Below are 19,042 nucleotides of genomic sequence, written 5' to 3'. Positions count from 1 at the left end.
GAAATAAACCAGAATATGAGTGGGTTAATTTAAGCATAAGTATCAGTAAGTGGCCCGGGATTCTCAAAGCCACACGAACAAAAATGCACTCTTGAAGCTAAATAAATCCAAAACAAACAAGTTAATTATTTACATTTTTACTTCAATGTAGAACAGTCATTTCTTACACATGAGATTACTTTTAGCCTTTTAATCATGAAGATGATTAGTCTCGCTGGCCAGCCTCCTCTCCCTTCCGTGAGTAGGGAGGGGACGCTGACCAGCGAGACTAGTGTTTCATTGGAAAGTCATAGCAACGTCATTGTAGAACGCACGCTAACGTTAGCTACCAAACTAACGCTAACGAAACAGCACTGCAGCACTACTAGACAAACAAGCAGACTTACCAAATACGTAGATGCCAAGACAAGTTTCCAATACATGTCCGAATAAAATATAAAACTGTCTGACGGGGAGAAAGAGCATGACTGACTTCCGCCTGACTTCCTCCAAAACACACGTCATTACCGTAAGTGACTGAATTCAGTCAACACAAAAACATACCGTAGGCCTAATGGGGGAGAAAAAACATATTTATTCTAATAACCGGAAGACCGGCGCTTATGTGCAAAATTGAGTTTGACCCCCTGCGGTTATTGGAGACTCGGCGGCAATTGGGGAGAGGGCCCCTATTAGAAGTTTTACGGTATATATATATATATATATATATATATATATATCCACCTTATTTTTGAATGCCCCACTGTAAAAAAGAATTGTGGGTACAAGGTCTGGTTTAACGTGACTCATTGTTGCCGCTTGCCATTTCCTTTGTTATACTCTGGCTGCAGACCCGAATTATAAACCGGAAGCTGGAGTCCGTTATAAAAGTTATAAATATAGTCACGTTATAAACAACTAACCAACGCTGGAGGTCCGTATGGAAACTCGAAATGTGTGTTACTCGAAATGGTTAAAAGTTAAATCAATTTGGTGGTGTTTTACTGCCATGTAACATAGCTAGCTAGCCGCTAACATTAGCCACAGTTAGTAGCCGACTACCCACAATGCATTACGTTATCCCAGCACCCGAACGACACGGCTGTAGAGCAGAATGGCTCTGCTGTAAAAGGGTAAAATCCTCATAGACTTTTTTTTGTCGGGGGCTGGGGGGTTATCTAAATTGGTTACACCGGAAATAGAACCCATAGTTAACATAAGGCAAAATGGCCGCCAAAAATAAGGTGGATAGGTCTGATGTAGAGGATACTCAAGAATGATTGTAGCCACTGGATATGATTGAGGGTGTGAGGAGGCTTCCAGCTCATGGCTAACCTTTTCTTAGCTGCTGTTAGGCCAACAAGTAAAGTAGTATGAGAAGATGATAGGTTTACTGAAGAGGTATCATTTAAAAGCAGCAGCCTGGGACAACAAGGAATGTCTCTCTAATAAGATAATGTGGAAGCTACCAGACTCCAAAAAGACGCCACTCCAGGACATTCCCAAAACATATGCAAGAAAGTTCCTACTAGACCCAGAGAGCAGAGATCACAAACAGGAGAGGGTGTAAGCTTCATGAGGTGTCGCCTTCTCGGAGAAAGATACACTCTGTGTAGGAGTTTGAAGTGTATAAGCTTGTGGTTAAGATTTTTGGAAGTGCCATCCAGGTTGTCCCAGACCGTCAGCCAACACATTTTCTCATCAGAGAAATTGAGATCCCTAGTGCACACTTGGTGAACAGCAAGAGGCTTATAAGTGGATTCTAGTAAGACAACAGAAACTAAGCCTCTCGTGAGTCTCGTCCTAACACCTACATCCAGCAGCGAGTGGAGTTTATGGGTTGGGAGGGAAGATCTCCAGGGGACACCGTATGCCACAGGCACACAGGTCGTTAAACATTCTAAGACCATTATCATCACAGGTATCAGACAGGACATTAACCCCTTTCTCAGCCCACCCATTGAAGGAGAACGGATTACCCCCGGGGAGAAGGGCAAAATTATTAAAGATAGGACTTTGCCTATGCCATTTTAGCGCAAAACCAGTCTTTTAGTAATTTATTTTGATTTTTTGCCAATACTTCTCATTATATAGATATACCAACCTAGCAACTTCTTTAGCAAGATAATATTTAATAAATAGATCACTGCTCAAGCCATTTATTTATTTATTCGCTGACATTTGGTATTTTGAAATGGTACACAATCTACAGCATCGGGGCTCGCCTTGGCATCAGCTCATTCCCCAGTATCAAGTACTTACATTTTCGCCCGCCATTGGCCCTGATAACAGTGCACCCCTCATTGTCCCTGATAACAGTGCACCCCTCATTGTCTCATTGTCCCTGATAACAGTGCACCCCTCATTGTCCCTGATAACAGTGCACGCACGTGCACACATAGACATGAAAGGGGGCTTGAGCCCCTGCCTTTTTTTCCGTCTGTAAAAAAATGCCCTTTTTTTTTTTTTTTTTTTTTTTTTTTTTAATTATAATACATTTTTCATTTTCATTCCAACAACACATGAACAAAACAAACAGCTCAGACACATTAAAAAATAAAATAAAAAGTGCCCTTTCCTGACCATGAATGCATTTCTAATGGTGCTTTGTATGGAAATTGCCCTTTCCATGCCGTCACTGAAGGCAGCATTCAAAGAGAAATGCCTTTTCCGAGCTCTCTTGGCCTTGAATGCACCATTTGTAATAGGCCTCTGCATGGAGCAGTGTTTTTCTAAACTGCCCCTGAAGGCACCAACCCAAAAATGAACCCAAAAATGAATGAATAAATAAATACATAAATAAATAAACCACCCAATAAATAAATAACCAAAATATAGGGAACAAATGCAGAATTGTTGCTCTTGAAAATATTTTTTACTTTACACTATTGGAAAGGGATGTTGTGTTGTTGAATCCGCAAAAAATAAAAAAAATTCTAATACACCTTATCTAAATCTTCTGTCTTGCTTTTTAGAATTATGGTTAAAATGCATGGTATATTACAAGCCTCACTCAGTATCGTTCAATGTTTCTGCCTGTGTTGCTATCTGTTGTAGTACAACAACCTAAAGGGAGAAAAGGAGCAAATACATATTGATGCTTAAATGATTTCACAACAGTATTGCAACAGCATGCAACTTTTATATACTAATATTATTCAGTTATGGAGTTATTTTTCCGTGACAAGTCTCATCCTAAAATGAGATATTCCTCTAAATCTGGTTAAAATCGGAATATTTAAAATGAGTTATACCCCTAAATTGGCCTTCAAATTGCCTCAAATTTCCGCCCTGTAGTGCCCTTTTATGAATTTGAGCCCCTGCCCCTCTAATGTTCTGTGCACGTCCCTGAGTGCACCCCTCATTGTCCCTGATAACAGTGCACCCCTCATTGTCCCTGATAACAGTGCACCCCTCATTGTCTCATTGGCCCTGATAACAGTGCACCCCTCATTGTCTCATTGGCCCTGATAACAGTGCACCCCTCATTGTCCCTGATAATAGTGCACCCCTCATTGTCTCATTGTCCCTGATAACAGTGCACCCCTCATTGTCCCTGATAACAGTGCACCCCTCATTGTCCCTGATAACAGTGCACCCCTCATTGTCTCATTGTCCCTGATAACAGTGCACCCCTCATTGTCCCTGATAACAGTGCACCCCTCATTGTCTCTGATAACAGTGCACCCCTCATTGTCTCATTGTCCCTGATAACAGTGCACCCCTCATTGTCCCTGATAACAGTGCACCCCTCATTGTCCCTGATAACAGTGCACCCCTCATTGTCTCTGATAATAGTGCACCCCTCATTGTCTCATTGGCCCTGATAACCGTGCACCCCTCATTGTCCCTGATAACAGTGCACCCCTCATTGTCTCTGATAACAGTGCACCCCTCATTGTCCCTGATAACAGTGCACACCTCATTGTCTCATTGGCCCTGATAACAGTGCACCCCTCATTGTCTCTGATAACAGTGCACCCCTCATTGTCCCTGATAACAGTGCACCCCTCATTGTCTCATTGGCCCTGATAACAGTGCACCCCTCATTGTCTCTGATAACAGTGCACCCCTCATTGTCCCTGATAACAGTGCACCCCTCATTGTCTCTGATAACAGTGCACCCCTCATTGTCTCATTGTCCCTGATAACAGTGCACCCCTCATTGTCTCATTGGCCCTGATAACAGTGCACCACTCATTGTCTCATTGGCCCTGATAACAGTGCACCACTCATTGTCTCATTGGCCCTGATAACAGTGCACCCCTCATTGTCTCATTGGCCCTGATAACAGTGCACCCCTCATTGTCTCATTGTCCCTGATAACAGTGCACCCCTCATTGTCTCATTGTCCCTGATAACAGTGCACCCCTCATTGTCTCATTGTCTCTGATAACAGTGCACCCCTCATTGTCTCTGATAACAGTGCACCCCTCATTGTCTCTGATAACAGTGCACCCCTCATTGTCCCTGATAACAGTGCACCCCTCATTGTCTCATTGGCCCTGATAACCGTGCACCCCTCATTGGCCCTGATAACAGTGCACCCCTCATTGTCTCATTGGCCCTGATAACAGTGCACCCCTCATTGGCCCTGATAACAGTGCACCCCTCATTGGCCCTGATAACAGTGCACCCCTCATTGGCCCTGATAACAGTGCACCACTCATTGTAATCTATGAAGTTTGTAGCTCTACACTCGACAGTTCTTCTCATTAGTGTCTAGTGTTTAAAGACTTTTCATTGCTCTCTCCTGATTCTCGGTTGTTCTCACCCTGTCTTTCCACCTCTGCTCCCCAGCCAGAGGTGAGCAGCTACTGCGGAGAAATTATGCCTCTACTGCTGGGCTACATGTCTTGCTTGAACCAGGCAAAGGTTGGCCACGTCACCAAGGCCTTCTATGCCCTAGAGAACTTCATGGAGAACCTGGGTAAGATGAAAGAAATGGTTCATACAATAATGGAGACCGTAGTTAACATATCTGAACCTGGAAAAGGCCACCTCCATCAGGGACTTAGACCAGGATGCAGGCGATCTCTGGGATACTATAAGATCCTTCCTAGACCTACAAGCACACAGATATTTTTTCCCCTGTATAACCCACACCCAGAGCCCACTGCAAGCCAGCCCATCCTAGAGGTTTCCTACCAACCTTAGTTCCCACAGCCTACAGCATCCACCCAGGCTAGTCATCTAACTGTTGGTGTAGCTATTTGTGAATTATCTGTACACCCCCCCCCCTTATTCGATGTCATCATTGTTGTCATACTTGTTGTTGGTATCATCGTTGTGTACCTGTAACTGTTGTTGTTCTGTGAGTTGTGTTGATTTTGTGCCCTGTATCTTTGTGTATAATAACAATAAAAAATATACATAAAAAAAAAACATCTGAACCTATAAGTCTTGCTCATGATAAAGGGAATCATGAGATATTCATATAAATGATCTTAACCTGATATTTTTCCTGCCTAGGATAGATTATCCAACCCAGTGTTTTCATTGAGATATTCATCACAGAGTTTGTTAGCAACTGCATTCACTTTACAGACCCCCTACCATTGCCTTGCACCCCCCCCCCAGATTTTTTATTGATTGATTGATTTATTCTTATTTGCCTAATTTATGTGCACCCATTTCATTTCATCCCCCCGCCCTGGCCTACCCCACCCTGTGAAAGCAGCAAACCTAGTGGAAACACTGCACCACCAAGGCGTAAACTTAAATATTTATGGTAATGGCTTTATCCAAAGCTTTTTCATCTAGGTTTCTTGGTAAAGACTCATTCCCACCAAGAACTTCTTTTTAATATCCCAGATGCTTTATGTTTTCTATTTTATTTATTTATTTATTTATTTATTTATTTATTTATTTATTTATTTATTTGTTTGTTTGTTTGTTTATTTGTTTGTTTGTTTGTTTGTTTGTTTGTTTGTTTGTTTGTTTATTTATTCATCCATCCATCAGCAGGAGCGGAGATCGCCCCCTACCTGCCCACCCTGATGGACACTATGCTGTCTGCCCTCAACAACGCAGAAAACCTCAAGATCAAAGAGCTGGCTGTGTCTGCCATTGGTGCCATAGGTAAGTTGTTTTCAAAACTTCGTCTGAATACCTGCATTTTCTTGCAATCCCAGACTGTCACCTCACCTTAGCCTACACAGTACGATGAAAAAATGCAGACTCGTCCACGGCACACGGTTGCTCACCCCTGTTCTAGAGAAATGCTGAAAATGCTTCTATTTGTATTAGTGAAGTGATCCAAGCCCAAAGGTGAATCTCTGTCTTGTCTTATTTTCAGCAAACGCTGCCAAGGAGCTGCTTGTGCCCTACTTCCCTCCAGTCATCGAAAGCCTGAAGGGCTTCCTGACTGCCACCACAGAGGAAATGAGGGCCCTGCAGACTCAGGCCTTGGGTAGGTAAACCCCAACATCTTCTTATCTAAAGGAAACATTAAGACATTGATTAGATTTGGAACCTTTTTGAACCCCTGATGCAGTGTTTTCCTTTAAACTCGTTTAGCCTCGATGGCACCCAACAGCTGGAAATTCGTACTTTTATTTAACCAGATAACGCATTGAGATATAAATCTCTTTTACAATGCTGACCTGGCCAAGAAGGCAGCAAAAATCACACATCAGGGTATGACAAAGGCAATGGTCATGGAAAACAATTAAAACAGCATAAAACGCACATGCACAAAAGCACATTACATAAGACATAGCATTCTAAGTTACACATTTCGATAGGAGCAGCCAATGGCGAGGATCTCTGTGATCTTATGTTTGAAACTAGCCAAAGAAATATGAGGATCCAGTTTAAGTCAAACTTGCATGTCGTTCCAGGACCAAAGGCCAAAATAAGAGAGACTCCTTTTTCCAGCCTCAGGCTGTGTCACACACAGCCTCAGTCCTTCCTCTGTGGTGCCTTGCTTTTTGCATTGGCACCTCAAAACGAACCCAAGTGCTGATCTAAGGCTGTAGGAGTTGCATACCTCTGTAACGGGGTCACTTGCCTGCTCTATACATTAAAATGTGCCAATGCTGCATCCTGCCCAAAGCAAGTGAGGGGCAGCCAGTCAGAACATATAAAATACAATGCTGCATCCTGCCCAAAGCAAGTGAGGGGCAGCCAGTCAGAACATATAACAAACAATGGTGAGTTAGATATACTGTATATCTCAGAGCAGCATGATAAAGTGGGTCAAGTTTGGCCAGGGCAGTGGGGCAAGCAAATCTATAAACCAAGCTGACACAATAAAAGACTTGTTACCAGCCATTTATGAGAAGATGGAGCGAAACATGATATCATTAAGTCAAGTGTAAATTTGAGCTTCTTAGTTGGCATTTAAATGTGATATTTGAAGTTAAGATTTGTATCCAGCCATGTGCCAAGATATGTATAAGTATCAACAAACTCAACAGCGACACCTTCCAGGGTGACAATGCGAGCAGGAATCACAGAGTTAATGGGTGCAAAGAACATTGCCTTAAAACCAATGTACACCAGATGTGATACGGCTCCTTAAACCCAATGTACACCAGATGTGATACAGCTCCTTAAACCCAATGTACACCAGATGTGATACGGCTCCTTAAAACCAATGTACACCAGATGTGATACGGCTCCTTAAACCCAATGTACACCAGATGTGATACGGCTCCTTAAAACCAATGTACACCAGATGTGATACGGCTCTCCGTGCGGATCCGGTAAACCTGACGGGACAGACTCTCGCCCATGTTAATGGATGGGCAATACATGCGGTACGGAAAAAATACACACCTATTCTATTTTTATTGGATCCCGCATACGTCTAACAGATTACATTGGTGTGGGTCTGTTCATACGTCTAACAGATTACATTGGTGTGGGTCTGTTCATACGTCTAACAGATTACATTGGTGTGGGTCTGTTCATACGTCTAACAGATTACATTGGTGTGGGTCTGTTCATACGTCTAACAGATTACATTGGTGTGGGTCTGTTCATACGTCTAACAGATTACATTGGTGTGGGTCTGTTCATACGTCTAACAGATTACATTGGTGTGGGTCTGTTCATACGTCTAACAGATTACATTGGTGTGGGTCTGTTCATACGTCTAACAGATTACATTGGTGTGGGTCTGTTCATACGTCTAACAGATTACATTGGTGTGGGTCTGTTCATACGTCTAACAGATTACATTGGTGTGGGTCTGTTCATACGTCTAACAGATTACATTGGTGTGGGTCTGTCCATACGTCTAACAGATTACCGTACATTGGTGTGGGTCTGTTCAGGCAGCTGCACGGAGCCGTAATGCAGCTGGTGTACATAGCCTATTAGTTTTGTTTCTGCCCCCACAGTTACAAAAAAATAAATATACAATAAAAGTTCACTCAACTGGCCTTATTGTTGAACTCAAGTACCTCTTCTCCCATCCCAATAAATACAATTGCAAGTTACAGCACAACTACATTATACATACCAAAATAAAATCCATTCTTAACATGCAACACCTACTGGAACCAATCCTAAGAGGTCCAGAAGGGAGTCAGGGTCTCTGAAACAAAATGACATCCACCCACCACACCTACAAAATCTACAGAAATCACTAGTCTCTTGGATTGTTGTTACGCCCTGGAGCTCAAATGTATTGAATGAATGGATGTTGATCATTTTCTGTCAGATACTCTGTCAGTTCTGGCCCGGACCATCGGCAACGATGTCTTCAGTCCTCTGGCTGCAGAGTGTGTTCAGCTGGGCCTCAACCTCACAGACACCATCGATGACCCTGATCTGAGGCGCTGCACGTATGTAACTGTGTGTGTGTGTGTGTGTGTGTGTGTGTGTGAGAGAGAGAGAGATATGATGCCTTTTTTTTAATCTCCATTCAACAGACCAGTCCATACATACTAGGGGTGTCACGGTACACAAAAGTCACGGTTCGGTACGTACCTCGGTTTTGGGGTCACTGTTCGGTACGAATACGGTATGGTACAACGCGGGAAAAAGCAAAAAAAAAAAAAACATCTTTTCATTTTTTATTTGGAACCTTGGGCATTCATTTTGAACAGGCAGTACTAGTGCTCCACCTAGTGTCACAAACTGGTACAGCATGGCCCTGTTTCAAGCAGTAAACAGTACATTAACAGTGAACATACACTCTCTTGCATTAGGTTATATTTTATGTAGGGCTGTGCTGGGTTTGTATGTAGGGCTCTGCTGGGTTTATGTAACGCTGGGCTGCTACTGCCTCTTGTAGCTTCTCAGCTAGGTGGGCGCTATTGTGCTGTTCATACACAGGTCTCGTTAGAACAACAGGATTCTTAATTTCCCACTCACTTTTTGATGTAGTGTGCGGTCACGGTGGGGTAGCTTTCAGTAGCACGGGACGTGTATCCATCAGTTGTTAATGCAACGGCGGGTGCAGTGGACAGGCCGTGCTCAATCACTGCTCGTGTGCGCTTGTACAGACGTGGTGGGACCACGGTTTCGCTCATGTGTGAACGGCATGGGACCTTGTAACGAGGCTCGAGTACGTTTAATAAATGCCTGAAGCCGGCTTGCTCTACCACTGCATATGGGCGCATATCCATGGAAATGTAGATGCCAATCGCCTCTGCAATCTTCTTGTGTCGGTCTGTGTTGGCATTCAGAGGATGGTTAAAAGCAGTGGAGAGAAGCAGTTGTCCCGTTTTCTTTACCCTGTCTCCGGTGAGCGGTGCATCTGGGTGGTGTCGCCTGAGATGCGTTAGCATGTTTCCACTGACGTACCCAACAACTGCCGAACAACGCAGAATCTCGCCTACCTCGCCTCTCGCCATAGCGTTAGTTAAAGTGACTGACAAAATGGGCGGCTTACTCGTGTTGTTTTCGCGTCTCTTCTTCTGTGGCGTTTAATGGCATTCAAACAGCGTTCATTTAGGTGCTTTACTGCCACCTTCTGGATTTGGCGTATTCGTCGTGGAGCTCCACGTACCGTACACTGCCGTACCGTGATGCCCGTACCGTGAACTCACGGGATGAATACATGTACCGTAACACCCCTAATACATACATATATAAAGTCTGTCCTTATATTTTTTCCAGAGCATAAATTAGACAACAAAAATAACAAAACAAAGAACATAACTGTAGTCACATACAACCTTGAGTATACAAAATATTTTTCAGATTTAAAAAAATCCACCTGACCTCCCTTTCCCCCATGCGATGCCCGTACTAAATTTTTATGCCGGCCTTAGCTTGATTTCATTTTTTGCCCAATTCTTTTGCATTCTGTTGACATCTGTCCCCCTCCTGCATATGTCCTGCCACAGCTGCATTCTGTTGACATCTGTCCCCCTCCTGCATATGTCCTGCCACAGCTGCATTCTGTTGACATCTGTGCCCCTCCTGCATATGTCCTGCCACAGCTGCATTCTTTTGACATCTGTCCCCCTCCTGCATATGTCCTGCCACAGCTGCATTTTGTTGACATCTGTCCCCCTCCTGCATATGTCCTGCTACAGCTGCATTTTGTTAACATCTGTCCCCCTCCTGCATATGTCCTGCCACAGCTGCATTTTGTTGGCATCTGTCCCCCTCCTGCATATGTCCTGCCACATCTGCATTCTGTTGACATCTGTCCCCCTCCTGCATATGTCCTGCCTAGGGATGTCAATTTTCGGTTAATTTCACTTTCGATTAACCTATCGGTTAATTCATAATTTTTTAATATTAAAAAAAAAAAAATGTTTTTTTTTTTTTTTTTTTTTTTTTTTTTTGTCTATTTACTCAATGAACTCATGCCCAAACAAGGCGTGTCTATTTAGATGCTGAAATGTTAATGCTTTTTGTGTTAGAATTTCTAACACAAAAAGCATTAACAAGCATTAACAAAAAGCATCAACATTTCAACACAAATTATTTTTGTGTTAGAATTTCTAACACAAAAAGCATTAACATTTCAGCATCTAAATAGACACGCCTTGTTTGGGCATGAGCTCATTGAGTAAATAGACCAAAATTTTTTTTTTTTTTTTTTTTTTTTTTTTTTATATTAACTGATAGACCGACAGCAATAACCGAACAACGACGTTAGCGACGGTTAATCGATTAACGGTTAACCGTTGACATCCCTAGTCCTGCCACATCTGCATTCTGTTGACATCTGTCCCCCTCCTGCATATGTCCTGCCACATCTGCATTCTGTTGACATCTGTCCCCCTCCTGCATATGTCCTGCCACATCTGCATTCTGTTGACATCTGTCCCCCTCCTGCATATGTCCTGCCACAGCTGCATTTTGTTGACCATCTGTCCCCCTCCTGCATATGTCCTGCCACATCTGCATTCTGTTGACATCTGTCCCCCTCCTGCATATGTCCTGCCACATCTGCATTCTGTTGACATCTGTCCCCCTCCTGCATATGTCCTGCCACAGCTGCATTTTGTTGGCATCTGTCCCCCTCCTGCATATGTCCTGCCACATCTGCATTCTGTTGACATCTGTCCCCCTCCTGCATATGTCCTGCCACATCTGCATTCTGTTGACATCTGTCCCCCTCCTGCATATGTCCTGCCACATCTGCATTCTGTTGACATCTGTCCCCCTCCTGCATATGTCCTGCCATATCTGCATTCTGTTGACATCTGTCCCCCTCCTGCATATGTCCTGCCACAGCTGCATTTTGTTGACATCTGTCCCCCTCCTGCATATGTCCTAACACAGCTGCATTTTGTTGACATCTGTCCCCCTCCTGCATATGTCCTGCCACAGCTGCATTTTGTTGACATCTGTCCCCCTCCTGCATATGTCCTGCCACAGCTGCATTTTGTTAACATCTGTCCCCCTCCTGCATATGTCCTGCCGCAGCTGCATTTTGTTGGCATCTGTCCCCCTCCTGCATATGTCCTGCCACATCTGCATTCTGTTGACATCTGTCCCCCTCCTGCATATGTCCTGCCACATCTGCATTCTGTTGACATCTGTCCCCCTCCTGCATATGTCCTGCCACATCTGCATTCTGTTGACATCTGTCCCCCTCCTGCATATGTCCTGCCACAGCTGCATTTTGTTGACATCTGTCCCCCTCCTGCATATGTCCTGCCACAGCTGCATTTTGTTGACATCTGTCCCCCTCCTGCATATGTCCTGCCACAGCTGCATTTTGTTGACATGTGTCCCCCTCCTGCATATGTCCTGCCACATCTGCATTTTGTTGGCATCTGTCCCCCTCCTGCATATGTCCTGCCACATCTGCATTCTGTTGACATCTGTCCCCCTCCTGCATATGTCCTGCCACATCTGCATTCTGTTGACATCTGTCCCCCTCCTGCATATGTCCTGCCACATCTGCATTCTGTTGACATCTGTCCCCCTCCTGCATATGTCCTGCCACAGCTGCATTTTGTTGACATCTGTCCCCCTCCTGCATATGTCCTGCCACAGCTGCATTTTGTTGACATCTGTCCCCCTCCTGCATATGTCCTGCCACAGCTGCATTTTGTTGACATGTGTCCCCCTCCTGCATATGTCCTGCCACAGCTGCACTTTTGCTTCTGGATGTCTCCATAGATCTATTTATATTTATATGTGCTATACTAGCACATGTAATACAATATGCCATACAGGGTACGGCATAGTCATTACAATTATAATATAAATAATTAAACAGTGTACAGCTTTAGTCATTTAATATACTTACAGTTTCCGGGAAACGAAAGATGTAACGGCGGTGGAAGTAAAGTTGTATATATTGTAGTTTGCATATTTATGTATTGTATTGTTTATTGCTTCTTTCTAGCAATATGTTGATACTGCTGTTTTTGCTCTGCACCTTACCTACGGGAATTTGTGTAACTTTTTATTGTTTAATTAGTTGTTGATGTCATTGATGCTACTGCTGCTGTAACGCCAGAATTTCCCTACGGGGATGAATAAAGTACTCTATCTATCTATCTATCATAAATAAACCACAACTCTTTGTCTAAGCCTTCTTTTACCTCTGTCCCTCTGTCTTTCTCTCTGTCAGGTACAGTCTGTATTCTGCTGTGTCCACAGTCAGCCCCGACTGTCTGACTCCTCACCTCACTGCCATCACCACCGTCATGCTGCTTGCCCTCAAGTCCACCGAGGGCATCATGGTACACAGCTCACACACTCATTATACATCATATATATTATTTATTTATTTATTATATATTATACATCATTCGCTTTTGATACATTTAATATAGAATGGTGAAATTATATGTAGAAATACTGACCCGAAGCTGAGATGAACAACATGCATGGATTTAGTGCTACCTCTTGCTCTCATTATCTCTCCTGTTCTTTTTTCATATTTCACTCTGTCTGTCTCTGTCTTTTCAGGCACACCTTGAGGAGGACAAGACATTTGTCCTACTGGATGATGATGACGAGGAAGATGAGAAAGATGGAGATGATGCTATTCTGGAGGATGAGCCTGAGACTGACCTCCACGATGTTGCAGGGTAGGAGGGGCACGCAGGCCATGTATACACAGACATACCGCGTACCTGGTTTCCTGTTTGGCAAAGCACTGCTGCCATGCTGTCTGATGCAGAGTCTGTCCTCTCAGGTTCACTGTGGAAAACTCCTACATGGATGAGAAGGAGGATGCCTGTGATTCACTGGGGGAGATTGCCTTCAACACTGGGTAATAGAGATATTTCCATATCAGATCAGATGTCTGCTAGTAGCATTTTCATTCAAGTTTTCTATGTCTTTTTGTTCCAGTGTGGCACATCGCCATGAACAACAATTTGTTTTAAGTTTTTGCATACTTAAGAAGATAAGATCATGCAGACAAGATATACTTAAAGCGGTTGGACAGGTGCAATGTCCAAAGAATAAATAAGTGGACAAATAATAGTGATGATAGATGATGAGCTAAAGTTTTTGTTAATGTCCCGATCAGCAAACATCCCACACATGCAAAAAAAAAAAAAAAAAAAAGATAATTTAACTCTACTCACTGTTGAAGTAAGTATATAATGTAGGTAAAGTATATTCTTAAAAATCCAGTATGCAATACTGGTTTCAGGCCTCATGAATAAATCTCCTTTGTGTGTGTAATTTGTAACTGGTGTTGCTGTGGTTTCCCCTGCCAGTGCTGCCTTCCAGCCCTTCCTGGAGTCCAGCTTCCAGCAGGTCTACGAGATGAAAGATGTAAGTCAGTGTGTGTGTATATATATGTGTATTTGTATATATATATATATACACAGTATATATGTATGTATGTGTGTGTGTGTATATATATATCAGAGTCCTGCATCGGGTCGGGGTTCCGCGGGGCCCCGCCGGGTACCCGCAAAAAAATGCGGGGGGCGGGTGTTATTTTGTCTTCATTTTATTTGCGGGCTCGGATCTGGGTAGAATAAACAACATGCGGCACGGGTCGCGGGTGTTGTATAATATATGTATTTTTATTTACTTTTTATATAACGATAATAATTCAGTCAGTGTGTAACTTCATGTTTTGTCTGAGTCTGACGACCTGACGTCTTTGTCACAATCAGAGAAAATACTGCAGTTGCAAATCCTGGAGGCTAAGTGGCAGTATTGGCTTGTTTATTGGAGGGGGGGGGGTCAGTGGTCAGGTCGACACTCAGGGCAGGGCAGGCACAAGAGACAGGTAGGTCACTGACTGGCTTCAGTTCAGTAGCGTTAGTACATTTCGTTCAGTATCTTAGACCTAGACCTATGCTAGCTAGCTTGTTGCATTGCCAGCAAGGCTAGCATGTTTCCTTTAGCTGCTGCCTGGCCCTGGCTGGCCTGCTGGTACTGGCACCAGTGACAAAACACCGTCAATGTGCTTAATTGTAAATAACGTTATGCAATGCCTGCCCAGTCCGACTGCACCGACCACCGTTGTTGGCTCTCGTCAGTGACTCGGCCAGAAAAGACCGCTATTCGCTTCCTGTGTTAATTGTGAAACGATCGCAGTTACTTTGGTTATGTTCACTTCAAAGAAATGTATATATGCGGAAGCGGAGCGGGGCGCGGGTCTGATGTCTGCGGGGCGGGGTGGGTTGCGGTACTGACTGATCATATGAGCGGGTTCGCGGAGTGGGGTCGGTACTGCACGTCGCGGGGCCGGGCGGAACCGGGTCTTGAAAATCAGACCCGCGCAGGACTCTGATATATATATATATATATATATATATATAGGGATGGGCATTTCTAGCAAAAACACTATTCGAAATTCGCTGGCCAAAGTCGACTTTTAATCGAAATTCGAAAAGAAAAAAAAAATGTGAGTGAAATGTTGCATTGTCTCCCCTGATTCTAAGTCTAAGGCTTTATTAATTAATAGAAAAAGCTTCTGCTGTGGATTTTTAGCTCAAACAAGCATTGCACCACTGAAGTAAATGTGGAGGAAAAATATCCACTGCAATGTCCCGCTGATTCATCAATAATGAGATATCCGTTTTAAATGTTCATAGGAGGTTTTCTTTATTTCCACAATCATCTCTCCGTGCACGGAGGTCTCCTCTTGTCTACATTTGACAATGCAAGAGCCCCGCATTATTGTTTACTTCACATCATATACTGAAACTATCGCCCGCCCTCTTCTGGATCCGTTCATTCAACCTCCCTCCAACTCAGTACTTCTCCATGACGTCCATAGTTAATCTGATGTTCACTAGAATACATAACAAATCCAGTCTATAGTCACAACAAGACACAGGTTCCCACAGGAACCTCTATTCCCATAGACACTTCCCAAAACAAGACATATGTTCTCACAGAAACTATTCTGTACAGCAATCTCCTGCAATGACTGAAGAACACAGTTCACTAAATACAGCATGGAATTGCCATAGCTAATAACTAATCAATCAATACACACTTGATCAATAATTTGCCACTACAATTCCACACTTTTGATAAGAATAAATCATTATTATCAATATTAAAAATAAATTATTGATAACAAACTATAAGTTCAAACACAGTCAAAGAAAACTAACATAACTATTATCCTTAACTTGTTAGAAAAAAATGTATCATCTCACACATCTATATAGATTAAAATTTCCCTATGTGTTCACAATCACAATTAATAAGTCCTTCATTTCGGTTACTTACTTAATACTTAATACATACTTATGTTACAATGTATCAAACTCTTAGTTATGCTAATATCAAATCAAGCATGATTATTTACCCAAGATTTCATAGCATAAACGAAGTGTGTCAGAGGTCAATGGCCTTTTTATTGCTCCACACTTTTGGCATATATTTTTTTTCTTCTTAAAAACACAGTTTACACATTTCTGGTAATGGCTCCTGTTCATCCAATCGAAGACTGAAACCTTTAACTTGCTACAGGTTACATTCAAATTAAGCCCTACTTAGTAGTTTAGAATATGTTTATATTCATTTAACACACAATTTGATTAATTACCCCCAACCCTACTACAATACACACAAATTTACACAACCTACAGAGCACGTTTTGGGTTTTCCCTCCAAACCTCCGGCAGACATACATCCCAAGTCGACTTTGGCATGTACTCTGCTCAAAAGCCGGGAAACAAAACCCGCAACCTATCAGCTCACAAGTCATCTTACAAGTCCAAGTCATGTCTCAAGTCTTTGTCCTCCTCTCCGCTCTCTAGTCACACTGGAGTCCCCTGTCTCCTGTCTAACTGGTGTACAATAACATTGCCTTCAACAATCACACTCCTTTCACCGTTCCAGACCACTCATTCACACTGTGTTCACACTTCCCCTGTCTCCTGTGGTTCCAAAACGCTTTTTAATACACATGATCACAGTTTTTACACAAACCACACCAAGTACGACTCTCAGCATCCTACTCGCCAGGGGGAAACCGTCACGAAGGATGCACTCGCCTGAGTGCACCACGCTGTCTGTCCTTCGCCATTCATCCGGTCTGTCCTCAAACTTTCGCATGTGTGTGTGTGTATGCAGAGACTAAGCTAATTGCGCTGGTGAAGGATGTGGGAGGCTGGATCTCAGCATCTGGCATTGGAAATCGTCCCAATCCACTGTCCAATCTGATTGTCTCAGTCTGCTTGTCCATCTGATTGTCTCAGTCACACAGGCACACAAACACATACACAACAACAACAAAAACTTAAAAACAAAACAAAAAACAGACACAAAAACAAAAGCTGCTTACCCCCTTTGACAGATGCGTTATTTAACGCATGTGTCAATTAATTTAGCAGTTTTTCTATATACTTATTTTTTAGAGAGAGACACCCTTTAACTTGTCTCTGCCTCTCTCTCAGTCCTCTTGGGAAATGTGTGTGCGCTATGCACTGTGGTTATCTTCAAGGCTTCAGGCCGAGAAGCAGGGGGGGGGGGGGGGGGGGGGAGAGAAATCTCAGTGTGTTCACAAACATTTACCTTTTCGCTTGGCAATAAGGGTTTTCCAGGCTAAAAAAAAACATAACTTCTATTAAACAATACTGTACTAATGCATAAAAGTACTTTTGCTCTGTGTGCATTGCATGTACATAATGTATACAGTGTGTGATTCTCTTACTAAAACAATGGTTTGTCAAACAACTGTAACATGCAAATGTTCAAGTGTGTCATTACTTATCTGCTCATAATTGGTGTCTTTGGAGGAAGTTCTGCTGTGAACCCTCCACCCTCAACTGGCTTGCGTCTCCGGCCGTGTCAGTCTCTCGCCTGCTATTGACCAGCGCCTCACACCCTCTCCGCTCCGTCTTGCTTCGCCTCGCTTGAGTCCTCTCTGCTGTTACTGTCCAGGTGGCGTCAACCTCCGGGCCAAGCCTATGAATCGAAAACTCCACGGCAGTCATATATTCTTTTACAGCAAGCAAACCACTCATATGCATTTCTGTAGCCGTCACACCGGTGTGGTGAAACACTTACACGGGAGGGAGAGATTTTACTCTCTCCCATTGCTGGCCGCTAGCTGCGGTGTTCAGGGCTGGTGGCTGCGGTACGGATGCTGCTGCCGGTTCCCTGGCTGTAGCCTGCCCGGAGTGCTGATGGTCTCCGCTGGAGCCTGGACCGCTGGCGGTCTTCAGTGTAATTGAGCCTGGCGTTGACTCTCAGTCTGCTGCATGGTGGTGGTGATGAGGCGCGGGTCAATTCCAGGTCGAGACCTTTTAAGACACATTAAGAGACACTAGCGAAAGATTAAACTCCTCACATGATAATTGAAAGTGTATGTATGTATGGTATGTATGTATTGCTTCTGGCAGACATACTTTCTTTTCCCCTTCATAATAAATGTGTTGCTCTTGTTTTTCTGTGGTTCTTCAAAACCACCTAGGCCATAACTTTTATACAGTCTATATTTCCCTCTAAATGTGGCGTGTAGGTCTGCTTGAGACAAATGTGCTTTCCTGGTGTGTATTTACACAAACCCATATTTATACAAACCCATAGCTCCTCGTGAGCTTTCTCTAAACAGCTGTGGTTTTGTTTGTGTGTGCGAAATCAAAACCAATACCTTATGATATTACCAATAAAAACAAAATAACAACCAATCCCTCTTTTGTAGGCAGGTAGGATTAAAATAAAAACACTGTGGATTCACATAACAAAATAAACAACCCTGTTTGTCCCCTGCCGGCCGGCTTATCTACACACATATGAACGTTTAAGCCCCAAAATAAAAAGTTGAATTTGAACGTTTAGCCCCTGTTTAACGCTTGCATCCCAAAACAAAAAGTTCAATTTGAACGTTTAGCCCCAAAACAAAAAGTTTAGTTGGTGATTTTTCTTCCTCTCATTTTTCTCATTCAGAAATTTCTCATTCATATCTCAGTCATTTCCCATTCATTTCCCATTCCTTTTTCTAATTTTTTTTCTTCCTCAATGAGCCTCACTGCTCAGTTTCACCCACACTCTCCCCTTTTTTTTTATTTCATTTTTTTTTGTTCAAAGGAAAGAGACCTTTTGAAAACAACTTTTCTTTTTTCTCTTTTTGCAAATGAATGGTAAGAATTTTCCCAATGCTTTGACTTTGCAATTGTATCCCTTTTATTATTGCTACATATACTTTATACCTCCTTTCGCAAAACTCAGGTCCGGGTATGTGTTTTTTTTCCACTTACTG

The 19,042-nt window shown here is 43.1% G+C and overlaps 1 protein-coding gene across 2 annotated transcripts in view; it reads left to right on the top strand.

Annotated features, from left to right (window-relative positions):
* ipo4 (importin 4) overlaps positions 1-19,042 on the top strand; it is a 40,624-nt gene that overhangs the window by 8,104 nt on the left and 13,478 nt on the right. Inside the window, exons 14-21 of one of the 2 annotated variants that reach the window (XM_083653653.1) lie at positions 4,780-4,909; positions 5,947-6,060; positions 6,278-6,391; positions 8,651-8,774; positions 12,980-13,091; positions 13,321-13,442; positions 13,550-13,627; positions 14,082-14,139. In XM_083653653.1, the coding sequence (XP_083509779.1) occupies positions 4,780-4,909; positions 5,947-6,060; positions 6,278-6,391; positions 8,651-8,774; positions 12,980-13,091; positions 13,321-13,442; positions 13,550-13,627; positions 14,082-14,139 (852 nt within the window). Of the gene's footprint in view, positions 1-4,779; positions 4,910-5,943; positions 6,061-6,277; positions 6,392-8,650; positions 8,775-12,979; positions 13,092-13,320; positions 13,443-13,549; positions 13,628-14,081; positions 14,140-19,042 lie in introns of both variants that reach the window. The other variant, XM_083653652.1, reaches the window with a different exon arrangement.

Source organism: Poromitra crassiceps, assembly GCF_964638095.1.
Source record: "Poromitra crassiceps genome assembly, chromosome: 2".
NCBI lineage: Eukaryota > Metazoa > Chordata > Actinopteri > Beryciformes > Melamphaidae > Poromitra > Poromitra crassiceps.
The sequence above is the reverse complement of the archived record's forward strand: the minus strand, read 5'-3'. Positions and strand labels throughout refer to the sequence as shown.